This window comes from Gastrolobium bilobum, unplaced genomic scaffold (genome assembly GCF_033153095.1).
Source record: "Gastrolobium bilobum isolate Gb01-03AN ecotype WA unplaced genomic scaffold, APGP_CSIRO_Gbil_v1 utg67448, whole genome shotgun sequence".
Classification (NCBI taxonomy): Eukaryota; Viridiplantae; Streptophyta; class Magnoliopsida; order Fabales; family Fabaceae; genus Gastrolobium; species Gastrolobium bilobum.
In genome coordinates this window covers 133,392-150,536 of record NW_026897538.1, presented here as the reverse complement: position 1 = coordinate 150,536, position 17,145 = coordinate 133,392, and the positions used below count along the sequence as shown (strand labels likewise).

General features: G+C 34.9%; 4 protein-coding genes and 1 non-coding gene across 5 annotated transcripts; 3 read left to right on the top strand and 2 right to left on the bottom strand.

Annotated features, from left to right (window-relative positions):
* Window positions 1–1,279: 1,279 nt before the first annotated feature.
* Window positions 1,280–1,903, top strand: LOC133307826 (germin-like protein 9-3). Its single transcript, XM_061508388.1, has one exon. The coding sequence runs from the start codon at window positions 1,280–1,282 to the stop codon at window positions 1,901–1,903; it is 624 nt and encodes a 207-aa protein (XP_061364372.1).
* A 1,329-nt stretch (window positions 1,904–3,232) lies between these two features.
* Window positions 3,233–3,912, top strand: LOC133307852 (protein VASCULATURE COMPLEXITY AND CONNECTIVITY-like). Its single transcript, XM_061508411.1, has 3 exons — window positions 3,233–3,331; window positions 3,423–3,628; window positions 3,724–3,912. The coding sequence occupies exons 1-3, from the start codon at window positions 3,233–3,235 to the stop codon at window positions 3,899–3,901; spliced, it is 483 nt and encodes a 160-aa protein (XP_061364395.1). The 3' UTR covers window positions 3,902–3,912.
* A 1,499-nt stretch (window positions 3,913–5,411) lies between these two features.
* Window positions 5,412–9,793, bottom strand: LOC133307839 (formin-like protein 3). The gene is made up of 6 exons (XM_061508397.1): window positions 9,647–9,793; window positions 8,527–9,139; window positions 7,981–8,440; window positions 7,691–7,887; window positions 6,698–6,933; window positions 5,412–6,290 (listed from the first exon to the last, which is right to left on the bottom strand). Exons 1-6 carry the CDS (start codon window positions 9,791–9,793, stop codon window positions 5,412–5,414), a joined length of 2,532 nt encoding a protein of 843 aa, XP_061364381.1.
* A 1,959-nt stretch (window positions 9,794–11,752) lies between these two features.
* TRNAA-AGC (transfer RNA alanine (anticodon AGC)) lies at window positions 11,753–11,825 on the top strand. The gene has a single exon. It is a non-coding gene; the product is annotated as a tRNA-Ala (tRNA).
* A 314-nt stretch (window positions 11,826–12,139) lies between these two features.
* LOC133307847 (beta-amylase-like) lies at window positions 12,140–15,797 on the bottom strand. Its single transcript, XM_061508406.1, has 8 exons — window positions 15,477–15,797; window positions 14,822–14,890; window positions 14,325–14,723; window positions 13,890–14,054; window positions 13,454–13,717; window positions 13,163–13,372; window positions 12,608–12,847; window positions 12,140–12,498 (listed from the first exon to the last, which is right to left on the bottom strand). Exons 1-8 carry the CDS (start codon window positions 15,702–15,704, stop codon window positions 12,277–12,279), a joined length of 1,797 nt encoding a protein of 598 aa, XP_061364390.1. The 5' UTR covers window positions 15,705–15,797; the 3' UTR covers window positions 12,140–12,276.
* Between the last annotated feature and the right edge of the window lie 1,348 nt (window positions 15,798–17,145).

The following is a 17,145-nucleotide window of genomic DNA, read 5'->3' as shown; positions in this document are numbered from 1 at the left end:
TACCTAGGGACACACCTCTTCACCATAAACCTTTCATTTTTCTATTTTTCTTTTATTTAATTTAAAACTTATCCAACAATAGATGCATTGTTACATTTAAAATTTTAGTTTTGTCAATTCTTCGATTCAGCTCACCAATTTATGTTATCAGATTGGCATCTACTTTAAATGAACAATATGTAGTTTCTGAAGTTTTTCACGCGTTCCATTGAATATGAATAAAATCAACCGTTTTGTTAAAAGTTTTCTTCTGGAACTATAAGTTAAACCCTTATAGCAAATCTCTTTCAATGAGCTAACTTAAAGTAAAGAGATATGATGATTTGATAATATCCCTTCTCTTCTAAGAGACTCATTTACATCTTGGAGGCTTTTACGAAGCACATTGACGTTTGATATTGGTTGTGTTTTAAGTTTGAAAACAGGATTGACGTTTGATATTGGTTGTGTTTTAAGTCTGAAAACAGGTAAGGCTGGACCTATAAAGAACGGGGAAGGATCCGTTTACAAACTTTTTTACAAATTATACTAAATATTTTACAAATTACATTAAATATGACCGGTCATATACTCTTGATTGAAGTATGACTGGTCATACTTAATGTAGTTTATAAATAAAAAATTTATAAATATAACCTTCCCGTCAAAAAATATGCTGCTAAGGTGCTACCTCTGTTGGGTTACTTGTATATTTACATTATGGGACAAGATCCGTTTACAAACTTTTTTTGCAATTACATTAATGTAGGATCGGTCGTACACTGTGTGATTAATGTAGGACCGGTCCTATATAGTGTAGTTTGTAAGAGTTTATAAACAAAAAAGTTTATAAATATAACCTGCCCCTTACATTATTGATAAAAAGTATAAACCATGTTACATGTGCAATACTATTATGCCACTCAATAAAGAACAAACTGGTGTTTGATACCAGAAGTACCTGATCCTTAAAACACTGCAATTGTATACAAGTTCAAACATTTTAGCCGTCACATTTTCTTTTTGTCTCATCTTTTCTTCTTGTCGTTACGTTTTCACACACATTCTAGCCGTCCTATGATACCCAAAAATGGCACAATCAATCAGCTGCATGAATACAAGGTAAAACTTGCATAGTATTCATCGTTGTTTTTTAATCATCGAATTGGTGCCTTCTCAAAATTTCCAACCTAACTAGTGAAAGCCCTTATATATAAACAAAGCCATAACAAAATCGCAAGCACCCCATCTTCAAAGTTCCAAATATTTTGAAAGGCCTTTTACAATGCAAGTCTACACCATGTATTCTAGTACTACACTTAAATTCTTATCACTGATCATCTATGCTTTTGCCATTGTGAAAATAACAAATGCTAGTGACCCAGATATTCTATCTGACTTCATAGTCCCTCCTAATATAACCACAATTGATGGGAACTTCTTCACCTTTACTGGTTTCCGTGAACTTTATGCACAAAACACACCACCCTCAACTTTCAAGGTATTGAAGGCAAGCAAAGCAGAATTTCCAGCTCTTGATGGACAAAGTGTCTCATATGCTGTTCTTCAATTCCCAGCTGGGAGCATCAACCCTCCACATACACATCCTCGTTCTGCTGAGCTACTTTTTGCTGCTCATGGTTCTCTTCAAGTGGGGTTTGTGGACACAAGCAATAAGCTCTTCACTCAGACACTAAAACCTGGGGACTTGTTTGTGTTTCCTAAGGGACTTGTGCACTTTCAATACAATGCTGATACTCAGAAGCCTGCTCTGGCTGTATCTGCCTTTGGTAGTGCCAATGCTGGGACTGTATCAATTCCTAGTACACTGTTTAACACCACCATTGATGACAATGTCTTGGCTTTGGCCTTCAAGACTGATGTTGCAACTATTCAAGCTTTGAAGAAAGGCTTTGCTTCCTGAGCATCAAGGATTCTGATTCCATCTGTTAGTTCAATATTACCATTATGAGTTTACCCTTGAGTTCTTTCTGTTTACCTGATTGCTGATGTTGTTTTTGTTCTTTCAGTGTCTCATGTTTCATTATTTCTGTATGTGTTCACAAATTTTTTGTGACAAATTATATAAAAGTTGTGACAAATTAATTTTATGTTAGAAATTCTTACATTATTTCTTACACTATAACTGTCATATAAATAACTTGTTTAATGATCTTTTTTTTCTTTTATATTATCTATTATTGGTTTATCAATGGGAGAATCACTGGGCGGCAAAGCTCACTACCAAGTTTTAATATAGATGCGTTTTCAGGGTCTTGAATTCGAGAAGACTAATTAAGCTGAAACAATATCTTATCAGTTGATCCACGAGATTGATAGTTAAAAATCAGAAAATTTAAAGTAAAAGAAGAAGAAAAAAGTATTACGTGCATTTAATCATGAAAACTTAAAAAGAAGAAAAACTACTTAATTTTTAGTTAGGATAAAGTAATTTTTTTCCAAGAGAGTTCAGTGTCATTTACGACATTAGGAATAACTGAATAAATATTCTTGGCTTTATCGTTGATGCCCTGGCTCATGTGATCACGTGGTAACAATTCATTGATTACTTGATTGAAGGGTAAACAAAAAGAAAGCAAAAAATAAAATAAGAGAAATTTTTTCATTATTGCCCTCGTATCCTTACTTTGTTTGAGCATGAGTAATTTTTTTTGGAGTGTTGAAATTGTCTTTCCAATTGTGAAAGAAAAAAAGAAGAAGAAAACTTTGGTTGCTTCATTCAATAATATAATTGTTGTAGAAAAAAAAAGTCTGAACTTTTATTTTCAAATGATAGTGAGAAGTATGAACTTTACACCTAAAATCTAAAACATTAATTTCATGAGATAATACGTGCTTGTAGCATGCAAAATATTGATTATGCGATGTGTTTGCTGAAATAAATTATTTGCCACTCCATACATTAAAATTCAAACATTCATGAAATTTACTCACTTGTTCACAAACATTTGGCTGATCACTAAGTAGAGATACCTATAGTCACGCTATTCTATGAGCTGGTTTATGCCCTGCTTTCCTTGCACCCTATCAAACGAATCCAACACTAGAGAAAAAAAAAAGAGAAAGAAAAGAAGATACAAAAGTATATAAAGCTTAGTTTGTGCAGTTTGTATAAAAGCTTTTTCTACCTTTCATATATTTAAGTGTTCCCCCCGCTACATCTTTTTCCCCCAATCTTTCTTGTTTAGCACTTGACAACAAGCAATCTAGAAACAAAGAACTTCAACCAGAAATGGCTAGAGGAGCAGGCATTTTTCTGTGTCTCTTGATTGTAATCATGGATGTCACAGCTGGGATTCTTGGCATCGAGGCTGAGATTGCACAAAACAAGGTATGTTTTAAGCTAAAAATTATATGTACAAGGACAACTTTTAATGCTGTGAACTTTATATTAAGGTGCAATAGTTGTTTGAAACAAACAGGTCAAGCACTTAAGGTTGTGGATATTTGAGTGTAGAGACCCAAGCCATAAGGCCTTCATGCTGGGGTTAGGTGCAGTAGTACTTTTGGCTCTAGCCCATGTTGTAGCCAATTTGCTAGGTGGCTGCAATTGCTTATGTTCTCAACAAGATCTTGAAAAGGCTTCTCCCAACAGACAACTCTCAATGGCTTGTCTCATTTTAACATGGTAATGAGAGACAAAAACAGTAACAACATGAATCATTCACTAAATTTATACCCTTGTTTTTTTTATTATCTCATTTTATTTGTGTTGTTGATCAGGATTGTGTTGGCTGTTGGATTGAGCATGCTGGTTATAGGGACTACGTCAAACAACAAGTCAAGGGGTTCTTGTGGTTTCACACACCATCACTTCCTGTCCATTGGTGGGATTTTGTGTTTTGTTCATGGCCTATTCTGTGTTGCCTATTACGTTTCTGCTACTGCCATTATTAATTAGCGATTAAGATTACATCTGAAGTGGAGGTCACTTCTGATTGCTTTATTGCTTTTGGGGTTTGGCTTTTCTAAATGTTTTGCTTTACCAAATGTGTCCAAGACATTCATGCTACTTGTATTAAGGTAAAAAAAAAATGCAACCATTTTTAATGACCACCAAATTATTCTCTCCACTTATCCACTGCCATGTATCATGTATGACTATCATACAAATCTAATTTAGGTTTTATTTACTTCGTTGCTGCATATCCATGGGATTTGCTGTCACAGTGGCCAAGGAAAGATTTTCATTACTAAAAATGATATGCTGAAATCTGCTCCAGCCAAATAGATCTTTTTTGTCCTTTTTCCTACTTATTTTTTTTTAATATATATTTTAACATCACAATGGACCATTTAATTTACCAAGGGCATAATCATGAATATAAACCTGTTAGAAAGGCTTAATCTTGCACATAATCTTCTCCTCTCCATTTTTTTTTCGGGGGTGAATCTTCTCCTGTGTTAGTAATGTGCAAGGTTGGCTTATTAACTATCTGTAGAAAACTCACTAACAATAGTCACCAAACATGTAAAATATAACATTTTAGTAACAATTGATAACATCTATAATAAACCTTCACGAAGAAAATTGCAGGATGAAGATTGCTCATTCCAATATAATGATTTAATAGAGAGGAATCTTGAAAAACTACCTCCACCAGAGGAACTATCACACTTTGCCATTGACTTCAAGGAAAGCATTAACCCGATCTAAAACAACATCCATCTAATTAGTGGTTAAAAAACAAACAAGAAATCAACCTATGTCCTACCCCACATACAATTGTGGGGGGTATCCGGGTTAAAGGTCTAACAGGAACACAGCAAAGCACGTTGGATTGAGAACCCCCCCTTGCTACTCACAGTTTGATGAGGAAAACCATAGTAGACGTTAGGTAACTTCCATTTTTCGGTAGTCACCGTCACATGGAACAGATCCCTTCAGTAGCATTGTAGCACAGACATTTCTCCAAGTTAGGCGTAACGTCCGAAGTGCTGGCAAGAGAGTGATCGTCGGTGCGAAAGAGCATAGACAATGGCTCATGTCAAATTTTGCAGTTGGGGTACATGAATAAATTGAATCAACACTCGAAAGAGAGAGATTTTAGAGACTGTGCTGGTATCGGACGGTACAGTTGAAAATAGTTTATAAAAATTAATTGGTACTACCTATACTAACAAGATGTATTTACTTTTCGTTAGCCCATGACGGAAGAATTCCATAGTTAAGCGTGAGCAATTTTGTGATGGGTGACGTCCTGGGAAGTTTTTCTAGGAGGTGTCTGAGTGAGGATAAAGCTGAAAAGTTCAGTATTAATATGTGGGGATAATCATTGATTCTTGAATTGGCCATACGGTTAGGGACCCTGTCTCCATAATTGACTTTAAAGTCAGCAACACCTGCCACGTTATGAAGTAGAAATTTATGCTCTCAAGTCAAACTCACTTGCATAACTTCATAGTAAAAGCTATGTAGGTAGGTTCTCATCATCATCATCATCAGAACTAGAGTCATGCATTCGCCGCTCTGCTATGGCTGGAAATAGCCGCCTATGTACATCAGAAGGTGACGGATGACTCTTGTCTGGAGAGGATGACATGGATGGAGCCTCTATCTTGGAAATAAAAGCCTTCCCTGTCTTCATTGTTGTATCCTTCACCTCTTTGCAAACCTTATCCAACATTATCAAGAAATCACGTACAATCACAAACAAACGCAACCCTTCATCTTTTCCTGCATTCCCATGGAAATAATCTGCAGCGCTCTTAACCTGAGCCATTATCCTCTTCTCTTCCTCCATTAACCATGACACTTCTCCTTTTGTTTTCTCCACAAAACTTGCCAGGGAATGTTGGAACTCGCTATCTTCTTCGAGATTCTTCAAATCATTGTTCAGCAAGTCTTCAGCTTTTTTCAATAACACATTAAGTTTAAACACTGCAGCTGTTAGTGCATCACCATCTATAATTGCAGCCTTTTTCACATCTTCTAGTTCACTGCTTAGACCTGAAACCACTTGAAGGCCAAGGCTACGATAGTGCTCTTCTGATTCTTCATTGGTGTCCTCAATGAAATCCTCAGTTTTCATACTAGAATGGCTTTGGCTTGCTTTTGCTGTTCTAACCGCTCTTACACCCTCGGAACGTATAATCTCCTGAACTACAAAGTGAAGTAGTGTGGTCTTGCCATCGGTTCCTTTTACATCTGCAAGTTTCAAAAGAGTGTCAAGCCTAAATGCTTGAGCACCACCACGATAGGTACCATCATTCATGCGGTTTCCAGTCTTCAGAACTGCTTCTAATAGCTTTAGGAAGAGCCTGCTTTTTCTTAGTTTGTCGCAAGAAACCTGAAATTAAGATCAGATACAACAACCTCAAACGTGTTAGTTCTTAACTTTTTCTCTGTTTTAAGGTAACCAGATCTCATGAATGCATAAACATCAATCAAACTTGTAATAGTTAAGTGGATGAAGACCCGGGAAGAGGTAGAAATTGACATGATGCATGCTTTAGTTCATCGTCAATTACTATTCCCAACAATGTTATTTCTACGCCTAAACTAGTACACTTTTCCTATAATACCTACCTCTTTCAGAAAAAATAAAAATAAAATGAACCTCACTTTCTGTCTCTTCCACTTCTACCATTTTCATTCAAACTTGTAGCTAATATGCAGAAAGAATTGTGTAACTTTAAATATAGATTGGAATTTGATAAAAAGAAAAAAGGAAAAATTCATGAATCTAATTGTCACCTCTAATGTTGAAAAGCACTCCTTAATGCTTGAGGCTTCTTCTGGAAGTGTAAACATGAACATCAAAGACTCAAGACGTTTGAAAGCAAATGGAATGTCAACCAAGGCCTTGAGAAACCCCTCTGCAGGGCTAATTTGAGTAACGTCCCCTGTGAATAACCTTAGCTTCAGTTCCTCATCCGTTGTTGGCGCCATCTTCAATACTGTTTGGATGAGCTCAACAGGAATCTCGTTACCTGATTCAATCAACATATTGCAAGTAATTCACACTGTTAATCTTGGAGAAATTCCAAAAAACAATAATTGCCTTTGATTTTTGAATGCTAAAATTAATGAAGCAGAACCATAATAGAAAGAAACTTAAAAAACACATCTGTCATTCATTCTAAGTTCAATCTAGGAAATCTGAGTCCTAACATATTCACCGAACCATCATCAGAGCAAAAGTATATCAAGTCGTAAATACCAAAAAAAGAAAAAACAAACCATTAATTCTTGGTATCATGCACACATAAATGTCAAATGAACAGCATATAATGTTAAATTAAACAGTACTGAGTAGCTTTAAGTCAGAACTTTCTTAATGTGTGAGGTTATTCTATGCAATTGACATAGAATGTCTTGCCAGAACCAAAGTCATATAAAATCACTCCCCGTTAAACTCGACTAGCGAGTATGGGGTGGATGAAATTCTTGTACGCAGCCTTACCCTTGCATAATTGCAAAAAAACTGTTTCCTGGATTCGAACCCATGAACAAAGTCATATAAAAGAGGAAAAAATGAAAAGAACAAGACAATGAAATGGGTTCAAAATTTCAACAGAAACTAATAACCACTCTCTTATAAAGTAAAATTTACTTAATTGGAGCTGAAGTAACATCATTAGTCACGAAATTTTTTATGCTTGAGATCAACGTAGCTTTCCCTTAATTCTAGTCCCCTAGAGAAAGACACACTTAGACACAGAGAAGGAGAGAGAGAGAGAGAGTTACCTTCTTTAAGGGCATCAATAACTTCTTCTGTGGTTACATTCAGAGCACGTAAAAGAATTGATAAATTCTGTGCTTTCTTAGGGTCAATAATCTGAATGCACTGGATAGAAGGTTCTAGAGATGGTGACTCTTTTCTTCGTTCATTTCTGTTCGGGTTGGCGCAGCCAAATAAAGACTCTATCTTTTCTTCACTGAACCTGGTAAGTTGTAATAAATGTCAGCTATCATATTGGTATATTTTACTACTTTTAATGGAAAGTTTGATTTTGACTGGACTTAAATGTTCTTACTGGAATGACCCTGCGCTGATCTCATGCCAAACCATTGCTTGATCAGGATTTGCAACAACCTTATCCCAGAAAAATGGCTTTAGTTTCGGTTTTGGAGCATCAGATTCACCACCATCACTGGAATGAAGTGGTCCTAGAGGTGAATCTTGATTTCTACCTGCCACTGGTTTGGGAGGAGCAGGTGGAGGCCGAGATACTCTAGGAGGAGGCGGCGGAGGGCGAGGCTCAAGAGCAGGAGGCGGCGGAGGTGGAGGCTCAGGGGCTGATCTTCCCGGAGGAGGTTGTAATAGAGAGTTTGGTACTTGTCCCTTGCCATCTGATGATGATGATGTTGTCTCAACCAATGAGGCATTGTTGTCTTCAGTCTTAATGGACAAAGTCCTTATAGAAGGGTTCTTTCTATAGCTAGTACCAGATTCTTTCATATCAGAATTTTCCATACCAATAGACCTCTGTGAACCTGAATACCAAAGAAACATTGATTGAATGACCCTTTTGTAAATTGTAATGTTTCATTATCATTATCAGTTAATATAGAAAAAAAACTAAACATAGACATACCACCAGAGAGATCACTTGAGCTTAATATGAGTAAAGGCCTGTCATCTCTTTCAACTTTTTTGCTCTTCCTTACCTCACGGTAGCATAGTAACAAGCCTATTAAGATTATAATTCCTGATGCAATGGAAGCAAAAATGATTGGCTTCTTTTGTTTGTTATCATGTATGGGATCAAAAACATGATGAAGAGGAGATGGAGGAGGTTGTGGAGATGGAACAAAGAGTGGCAAATCTTCATATGGGAGCTTCGGAGTTGGAGATGGAGATTTGGCTGATGAAACAGAAACTGGGCTTGGTGATGGCTTGGAAAGCAAATATCTATGACCACCTATAAAACCAAAGATTGACACATGATGCTTCCTCAGACTATGTCCCTGCTCTTCTGAAACAGGAGTAGGAGGATTTCTGTTTGTTATGCAATCCAAAAAGTATTGTTTCATATGGGGAGGCAGAAATTTTGTTGCTTTGTGTATGTCCTTTTCTATTGAAAGAGTAGATCTCTTGTCATCACTCCCTTCCAATAGATGCATGTTCAAGTCTTCAATATTATTGTTCCTCTCTATCAATTCTTTCCTGCAATGTTTCCACGCCTGCTCTGCCTGTATCAATAGATTGAACAAATGCAATTCAGCATACAGAAGATGGTAACAAAAGTGACACAATTGAGTGAATTCAAGGTGTTCTTTTAACTGCAACTTGTAGCTAGCTAGACATCTTTTTGCTAGATCAAGGTGTTCAAGATAAAAATGGTAATTGGTAAGTATTTATATATGCTTAACAATAGTTACATGGTAAAATAAAGTCGCGCTGAATTGAACCTAAACCTTTTATATCTGTCATATAAAGTACATAGGTATCACATAATAGGTATGTAATACACATGCATAAGTAGTTTAAGATAATTTGATGAAATGCAAGAAAACTTATACAACACAACAAAAGAACACCAAGTAGAAGAATAAAGCTGTCAAACTCAAAACCACCATTATGATGAATTCATAGCAGTCGATTCAATTTGCATTCAGAATACTAATAAAAATCATGAATTTAAATAAAATAAAAAGAAGAAATGAAAAAGAGAGAAACAAATGCTAAAACTTTGATACCTTTTTTCCATCTAAATGAAGGGACATTGATAAAGCAGCATGGTCTCTATAAAACTCCTCGGGTTTCCACCTCTTCCCCTCTGAGCCCCTTTTGGCCAACGCGCAAAGAAGAATGACATAAACAACCGCATAACCAGGTCTTGGCATAATTCCTTCCAAATTCACCAACCAAAACGCATAATCTCCTTTTCATCTCATTGAACTTGAAAATCCTTTCAACTAGTCTCTAATGCAACAAACGTACCACATGCATGCATGCACCTTGGTCGAAGAGCTTTTAGCTTCAAAGATTATAACAATATCCAAATTTTTCAACTTTTCGAAAAACCCACCAAGGTGGGAATGCCTCTAAATCTTAGAAACGCAGAATCAGATTGGAATATGACAACATGAGTTATTATTTGATGATGTTACAACGTAAGGCGAAGAACCATTCAAATGAACGTGCGTGAGACCAGAAACCGATTCATGCAAATGTGGATATTATTAATATTAATTTGAGGTTGCAGTTGAAGAATTTGTGCAGTGATTTTGAAAGTTTGTTGTTTGTTGTGTTTGAGGGAAGGGACGTCAGAAGAGAGAGAAAGACAACGGCGCGTTGAAGTCCTAAAGAGACGTGAGGAGAACAATGTGGGGTGCCCGTCATGATTATGTCCTCATATCTTTGACTTTTCAATTACTATGAGTTTTAATATTTAGTTTCTTGCCCCCAAATAAATAAGTACAATGATTAATTGTGAATCTATAATCTAGAAATGTAGGGCCTATTTGATTCTAAAAAATTATTTTTACACAACAAACTTTATCAAATAATTTTTTTTATATTTTGTATGACTTTAATGTTTCAACAAGGAAGGTAGATAAGTAATTTACATTTATTTTCAAAATGACATCGTTTTGAGTTAAAAAATAAAAAAATTATAATGAAAAAGACTAGTATAACCTTGAAATAAATTATAATTATAAAAATACTTTGATTTTTGTCTCAAAACGACGTCATTTTGGACTCAATATAAATAAGCTATCTATATTGACGGTAGAAAAAGTGAACACTTTTTTTATTCCGAAAATTAATTTATTTTTTTGAAAACAAAATTCAATCCGCCATAGTTTTTTATTCAATAAAAATGAATTACAAGTGTCACTTTTTAAACAATGTTTCTGCAATATACTTTTTCTTTTCTTTTTCTCTTCTATAGTATTTATTACTTAATTGTAGGGGTGACAATATGGGTTGAGTCCGGCGGGTCAACCCGCCAACCCGCCAAAACGGGGCGGGTTGGGTTGAGGTTTTCAAACCATCAACCCACCTCAATCTGTCCCGCCTAGAAGTGGGTCAAAACGGGTTTAACCCGTCGGGTTATAATTTTTTTTTTTTTTTACAATTAAGTAGTATTTCATTAGTCCTTAAATTTTTGTGATATTCAAATTTTTTTTTATCTTAGTACTTCCTAGAAAAAATAAAGAATAAAAATTTTATTTATGACAAATGTCATCTATATATAAATTTCTAAAGAATGTTTGACAAATATTAGTATACATTTAAGATTGAGACTAAAAAAATATAGAGAAATGTGAAATAAAATAAAATAATATTAGAAAAATTCTTAAAATATAATTTATTTTTGAATTTTAATTAATTGTTTTTAATTGGCAGGTTGGTGGGTTGACCCGCCAACCCACCATAAAACGGAGGGGGTTCATTTTTTCAACCCATATTTTTTGGCGGATCAACCCGCCCTATCCTGTTTTTGGTGGGTTGGTGACGGGGCGGGTCAACCCAAACTGCCACCCTGCTTAATCGTTTGCATTCATAATTTTTTATTTTTAATAATTGCAAAAACAATATTTTTTTAATAAAGCCCATTTCCAACAATGCTTTTATATCTTATGCTAACAAATACGCAATTTTGTGGTAGACAATTAAAAGTTCAAGGTGATTTACAAAATTAATCATCTATCTCTGAGCCAGTGAGCTTCATCTTGTAGTATTTTCTCTTTTTTTTTTTTTTGGATATCCTTGTAGTATTTTCTCAACAAGTATATAAGCAATTATTTGGCAAAAGTAGTGGTAATTTTTATAATATAATGAGAATATTTTCATATGGGGATGTAGCTCAGATGGTAGAGCGCTCGCTTAGCATGCGAGAGGTACGGGGATCGATACCCCGCATCTCCAACGGTTTCATGAAATGGATTTTTTTTGTTTTTTTTGTTCTTTTCATTGTTGGAGATTGGACAACCTTGCATGCTCTGCTTCTGTGATTGTGGTGATCTTATCAATGTAAAGCTTCTAGTTATATGATCAATAATAATATAATATATTCGTTATTTGGGTTTGCTTCTACTTATCTTTTCAATAACATGCTGGTCTTTAATTATTTGCTCGAGCTTAGATAGATTAAAACTTTGCGTAAACAATTTATTTCGTTCCTGTCATTTAGCATTTGCATAAGTATATAATTGTAATAAAAATATTCATATTATCACCACTATTTGGTACACTTTGAAAAGCCGTGTTATATAGGCTTATAGATATATACAGAACATGTAAAACAGATGCGTGTAGTGATGATGAGTTTCTGTACTAGGGGAAAAACTAACCCTTTCCTTCCATTCCTTTCTCATTTTTAGTTTCGGTTTTGCTTAAATAAACGTAAGATAATTGCTACTAGATTGGCAAGTACATCAGTGAGAGCTCTAACACTAACACTCATATCTGTTTCTTTATCCCATGAATATGGCTTCACTGGTTTGGTTGCTTCAAGAAGAACCTCCAGTGGAATCCTTGGCTTTGACCTCTCCATAGGAATTGTGTAATGATAGTACTTCTCTGGTTCTGGACAGTAATCCTGCAAATTTTTGGCATTGGGGGGGGAGAGACATTGATTATTTCACTTCACACACCACAAAATATGAAAACATTATCATCTTTAATTAAATGGAGTAAAGCTAAGTTACCTGATTAGCATGCATCTTTCTCACAAAGATTTTGAATATGTCAAAATTTGTTTTCTGCAGTAACTCATCTGACAAACGGAGGTATGTCACCCCATACATCCTTAGTTTTGGAGGGCCCTTTCTGTTAACACCATTTGGTCTAGCATTTAGAAGAATTTGGTCATAAGCTGCACGGTCATACCTTGAAAGTGCATTTTCCCCTGCAACTTCAAGGTTTTCTATCCATCCTCCACTCAGGACCTGCATGGGAATACACAAATTAGAATAAACCTATGTAGGAAAGATATGTAAATGGTGACTTCAAGAAAATGCATGCAGGAATCATTTCTCTAATCCTATGTGATTGCACTATATTAGTTCACGCCTATGTTTTATGCATTCACTATAATAACTATACCACATACATTATAGAAAAGGAATGAGCTCAAAACAAGCTACATTGTGGATAACTTGTTTCACTGAATAGCAATATGTCATGGAGTTTATCAATCACAAATTCTCTTGATTTTGCAGAGAAGGCATTATTAGATTGGATATGAAGTTGGAATAAATTACTTGCTGAACAAGTTCCTGGGCACCACTTTTGGCTTCAGCTCTTTGCTCAGAATTTCTCATCTCAAGACATGTAAAGTTGAAAATAGCATTATGTCGGGAGAGCATCCTTGCTATAGGACGGTATCCATCTCTATCATTTAAGTTGTAATATCCTGAAGTAAGCTCTGCAGCATGGTTTTCTGTTTTATACCACCAGTGGATTCCAGCAACCTATTTTTATAAGAAACTGTTAGCTGATTGATGCAAAAAAAAAAGGGCTTATTAATTTACCATTTATATTTAAGAGTTTACTTTTGCTGCTAACTTCACTTTACAGCCTAGGAATGCTTTGTTGGCTTCATCCAGGATTTCATCACCATGTATCAGCAACTTGTTGGAATACCATGTCAGGAAAAATTTCCCTTTCTCTGTTTGGTAAGTTCCCTTTGATCTGAAAAATTCTGTAGATTCAGGTTTGTCATTGCATTCCCCAGCATTATCAGGAAGCTCCCATTCAGGGTGGCCTGCCCTTGTTGCAGCCTCTTTGAAATCAGCTTTAAGATATTTGTCATAGCACTGCAAGATTTTGGATGTATTTAAAGAAGTTTTAGAATTGGAAAGCATTATCATTATGATATGACTAGTGAATATATACCATAAAGCTAAAACCTTATTTCTTTTTAGTGATATAACCGAATAGTTTATGTAACCATGCACCAATTGCTACAACAAAAAAGTCCAAACTCACCTGAAATTCTCCAATACCTGGAAATACCCACCCCAGACTTTGTGTGTAAGAGGGATATCTGAGTTCCCCCGCAGGGCCAAGTCCTACTTCAACGTCTATCATGAGCTCAGATTCCAAAAAATCTGCCATATTCTCTCTGAAACTCTTCATGTAGTCACGATACATCTGTATCAAACAACCAATTTCAACATCAAGAAGTAAACATGTTAACAATCACTGCTGTATAAACGGATACAGTAAGCAATTTGTCAAGAGGGAAATATAGACTATAGTCAGATTGCTTGAATTGGTGACCAGAAAGACCAACCAATTCCTTTAAATTCAAGATAAAGTTCCCAAAATTGGACTTTGTACAATTACTGATAAGGCTTAGTTAAACTTGAGCTTTAAGTAACATGCAGAGTTGTAAATAACAAATTTTCAAGAAGCTCTCACCTCAATGGCAGTTCGTCCATAAAATAAAGGCTTGTTGTCCACGCCAAGGGACAGACATTCCTTGTTCCTATAACCTGTTCGATTGGTGTAAAAGATGTCAGGGTCTGATTCTCCAACTTCAAGTACCCACTTGGGTAGTGGGATGAAAACAGAATCTCCAACATTCCCTCCACATTGGTGGAATGACATTATAGCTTGCAACTTTAATTTGCAATCTTGAACTAGTTGAAACAATGTCCTATAAGCAGACCAATCATATTGCTGAGGCCCTTTGGATTCTACGATACCCCACCAGACATCAACCATAACCCCATCAACACCTGCTGCGTGCAGCTCCTTGAGCTGTTTCTCTAGTCCCACTCTGTCTTCTAAGACATTCTCATTTGTAACAACTCCCAACTGGCAGGAACCAACACATATTTAAAATGGAATACAACACATTCATATGTTGTTGCATGGTTATATATGTAGACAGAAATTTTAGTTTTATGCCTTACTTGTAGCATCACATATACTGGTACATAATTTGCAAGCATTGGATCTTCGTAAGTTGGAGCAATTGGTGCCTGCATTTTATGAATTCAGAATTTTCAAGGTTACATGCTTCTATTGGTTCCGACCCACCATTATACAAGGCAAACTGTTGTTAATAGAAGCGAAAAAAGAAATAACGTGAGGACAAGAACAAAACGAGGAGGAAAATAGTTTTATCTATTTTTTTTAAAATAAAAATAAAGAGAAAATATGATTCTTTATGAGGGCAAAACTGTAGTTAGAAATAGCCTATGTTGCTCAAATTTCCGTTCTGAGTTTTTATAAAATTTTGATTGGTCACAAGAAAAAATGAAAAGAGAAATTAAATTAAACTTTTTTTTTTAATACAACACTAATTATATTTTTGAGGTGACAAGTTTTAATTCTTTGAGTTTGTCATGATAAATTATATCTTAGTCATAAACATTTAACACTCTTCTTCGTTTATCTCTAAAATTATATTTGGTGGAATAAAAAAAGAAAAAGAAAGGGCACGTGCAAAGATAATGAACCATTCAAATTTCTTACCGAGTTGTTCTAACTTGTGACCACAGCTTGATGATACAGTACTATCATTATAGTTATTTGCTATCCATGAGAGAAAAAAAAAATGGTTACCTTTGGTTCAGCAATTGCAGCTTTCAATGCCATACCAACACCACGTTGTTTCTTTACGTGCCCACAACCCAATTGGAAGGCATGGTTCGTTCTTGGCTTCCTTGCTCTTTCCACACGTATAGCTCTGCCCCTCCATTGCATTCCCTGTTGAAAATACTTTTCTTGAAGCTCAATTGTGATTCTTCCTGTCCCCGTTCCATGTGGTGCTGTACACACCACGCTTTCCATTTCCCGTTAATTAACCTAATTAATCACCTCTTAATATTATTTACTTGAAGTTATATAAACCTCCATTGCATGTAATGAAAATATCTATCAACAAAAGAGAGAGAGGGGGAAGAAAGAGTGAGCAATGGCAATCTTTATTATGTTCTTTCTGTTTATATATGGCTTTAATGATTCTAATAGATAAGTTATCTACATTTTCAAAATGACGTCATTTTTGGTTGAAAAATTAAAAAATTATAAGAAAAAAAGACTATTATAATCTTGAAATAAATTATAATTATAAAAATACTTTAATTTCTGCCTCAAAACGACGTTGTTTTGAGTTCACTGTAAATAAGTTATCTACATTATATATAATATATATATATATATTAGAGCCTTTTTTTAACACAGCTTTATTTTGGTGGGGTTCGGTTCGGGAAATTATGGACCAAATCAGGAACAAGACACACAACACAAGCGGGAGTGGTGGATGTTGCTTAAGATAGTGAGAACTTCTAGACCGTCAGTGTCATTTTTTCACTAGCGTTTCATGTGCATCTCACAATGTCCACGATTCTTTCTTTCTTTTTTTTGTGTATTTTCCCTTTGGGTTACGTTTTTCAATTGGGCTTTATTCAATCAGAATTTAATTTTAGGATCGACGAATCTGGTTGGCATCATAAAGCGAATAGTGGGTATCAATTGGGCTATGTCCTCGGCCCACTTAAATATGCAAAAGTCAATTCAATTAAAAGAGAGTTATTGATGTTATGCTTTGTAATTTAAGAATAATACTTTGTAATCTAATTTAGTGGATAGTAAAAATTCAAAGAATTTATAATATTCCTTTACGATATTTTTTTTATCTAATACTTATATTAATTTAATTAATCAAACAAAAGTACAACTTTTTTTTTGTGTGAGATTAAATTAGTTGAGTCCATCATTTCGAATTATTGAAATAGACTATCTCAACATTGTTTAAAACATTTTTTACTAAAATATACAAGCATTAACCCAAGGTGTTGTATAGTTGGTAAACGGATTGTGCCTAAAAAGAGATCTTATAACTGAAAAGTTACGGATTCAAATTCTAAGCGAAACCATTTGGAGCCAATAATAAATATCATTAGCTTTACATCATAAAAAGGATTAATTTCATTCAAATGAGTGATCGTAATTCCTAATATGGAAAGTAAAATAAAATAAAATAAAATAAAGAGTTTCATTAATGTCATGTTAAAGGAGATAAGTTATCTCATGTCATAGAGATAAATTTGTAGGCTTCACCACCTGAAAAATAAAAAAAAAAATAAAAAAAATATGGCACAATTATCGAAAAATATGTAGGAGAAAAATTTATCACATGTAGCATAAAAGTAGTTTTTCCATAAAATAAATATACAATTATTAGAGGAGGCGGGCAATCCTATCACAAACGTTGACGTGGCAGACATGC

Excerpts from the sequence above, each read along its gene's own strand:
- LOC133307826 (XM_061508388.1), top strand. The coding sequence starts at position 1,280 with ATGTATTCTAGTACTACACTTAAATTCTTATCACTGATCATCTATGCT.
- LOC133307852 (XM_061508411.1), top strand. The coding sequence starts at position 3,233 with ATGGCTAGAGGAGCAGGCATTTTTCTGTGTCTCTTGATTGTAATCATG. Across the intron at positions 3,332-3,422 it reads CTGAGATTGCACAAAACAAG|GTCAAGCACTTAAGGTTGTG; the intron begins GTATGTTTTAAG and ends TGAAACAAACAG. Across the intron at positions 3,629-3,723 it reads GCTTGTCTCATTTTAACATG|GATTGTGTTGGCTGTTGGAT; the intron begins GTAATGAGAGAC and ends GTTGTTGATCAG.
- LOC133307839 (XM_061508397.1), bottom strand. The coding sequence starts at position 9,793 with ATGCCAAGACCTGGTTATGCGGTTGTTTATGTCATTCTTCTTTGCGCG. Across the intron at positions 7,888-7,980 it reads ATCAGCGCAGGGTCATTCCA|GTTCAGTGAAGAAAAGATAG; the intron begins GTAAGAACATTT and ends ACAACTTACCAG. Across the intron at positions 6,291-6,697 it reads AGTGCTTTTCAACATTAGAG|GTTTCTTGCGACAAACTAAG; the intron begins GTGACAATTAGA and ends TCTTAATTTCAG.
- LOC133307847 (XM_061508406.1), bottom strand. The coding sequence starts at position 15,704 with ATGGAAAGCGTGGTGTGTACAGCACCACATGGAACGGGGACAGGAAGA. Across the intron at positions 14,724-14,821 it reads CAGTATATGTGATGCTACAA|TTGGGAGTTGTTACAAATGA; the intron begins GTAAGGCATAAA and ends GGTTCCTGCCAG. Across the intron at positions 12,848-13,162 it reads CCCAGGAACTTGTTCAGCAA|GTCCTGAGTGGAGGATGGAT; the intron begins GTAATTTATTCC and ends ATTCCCATGCAG.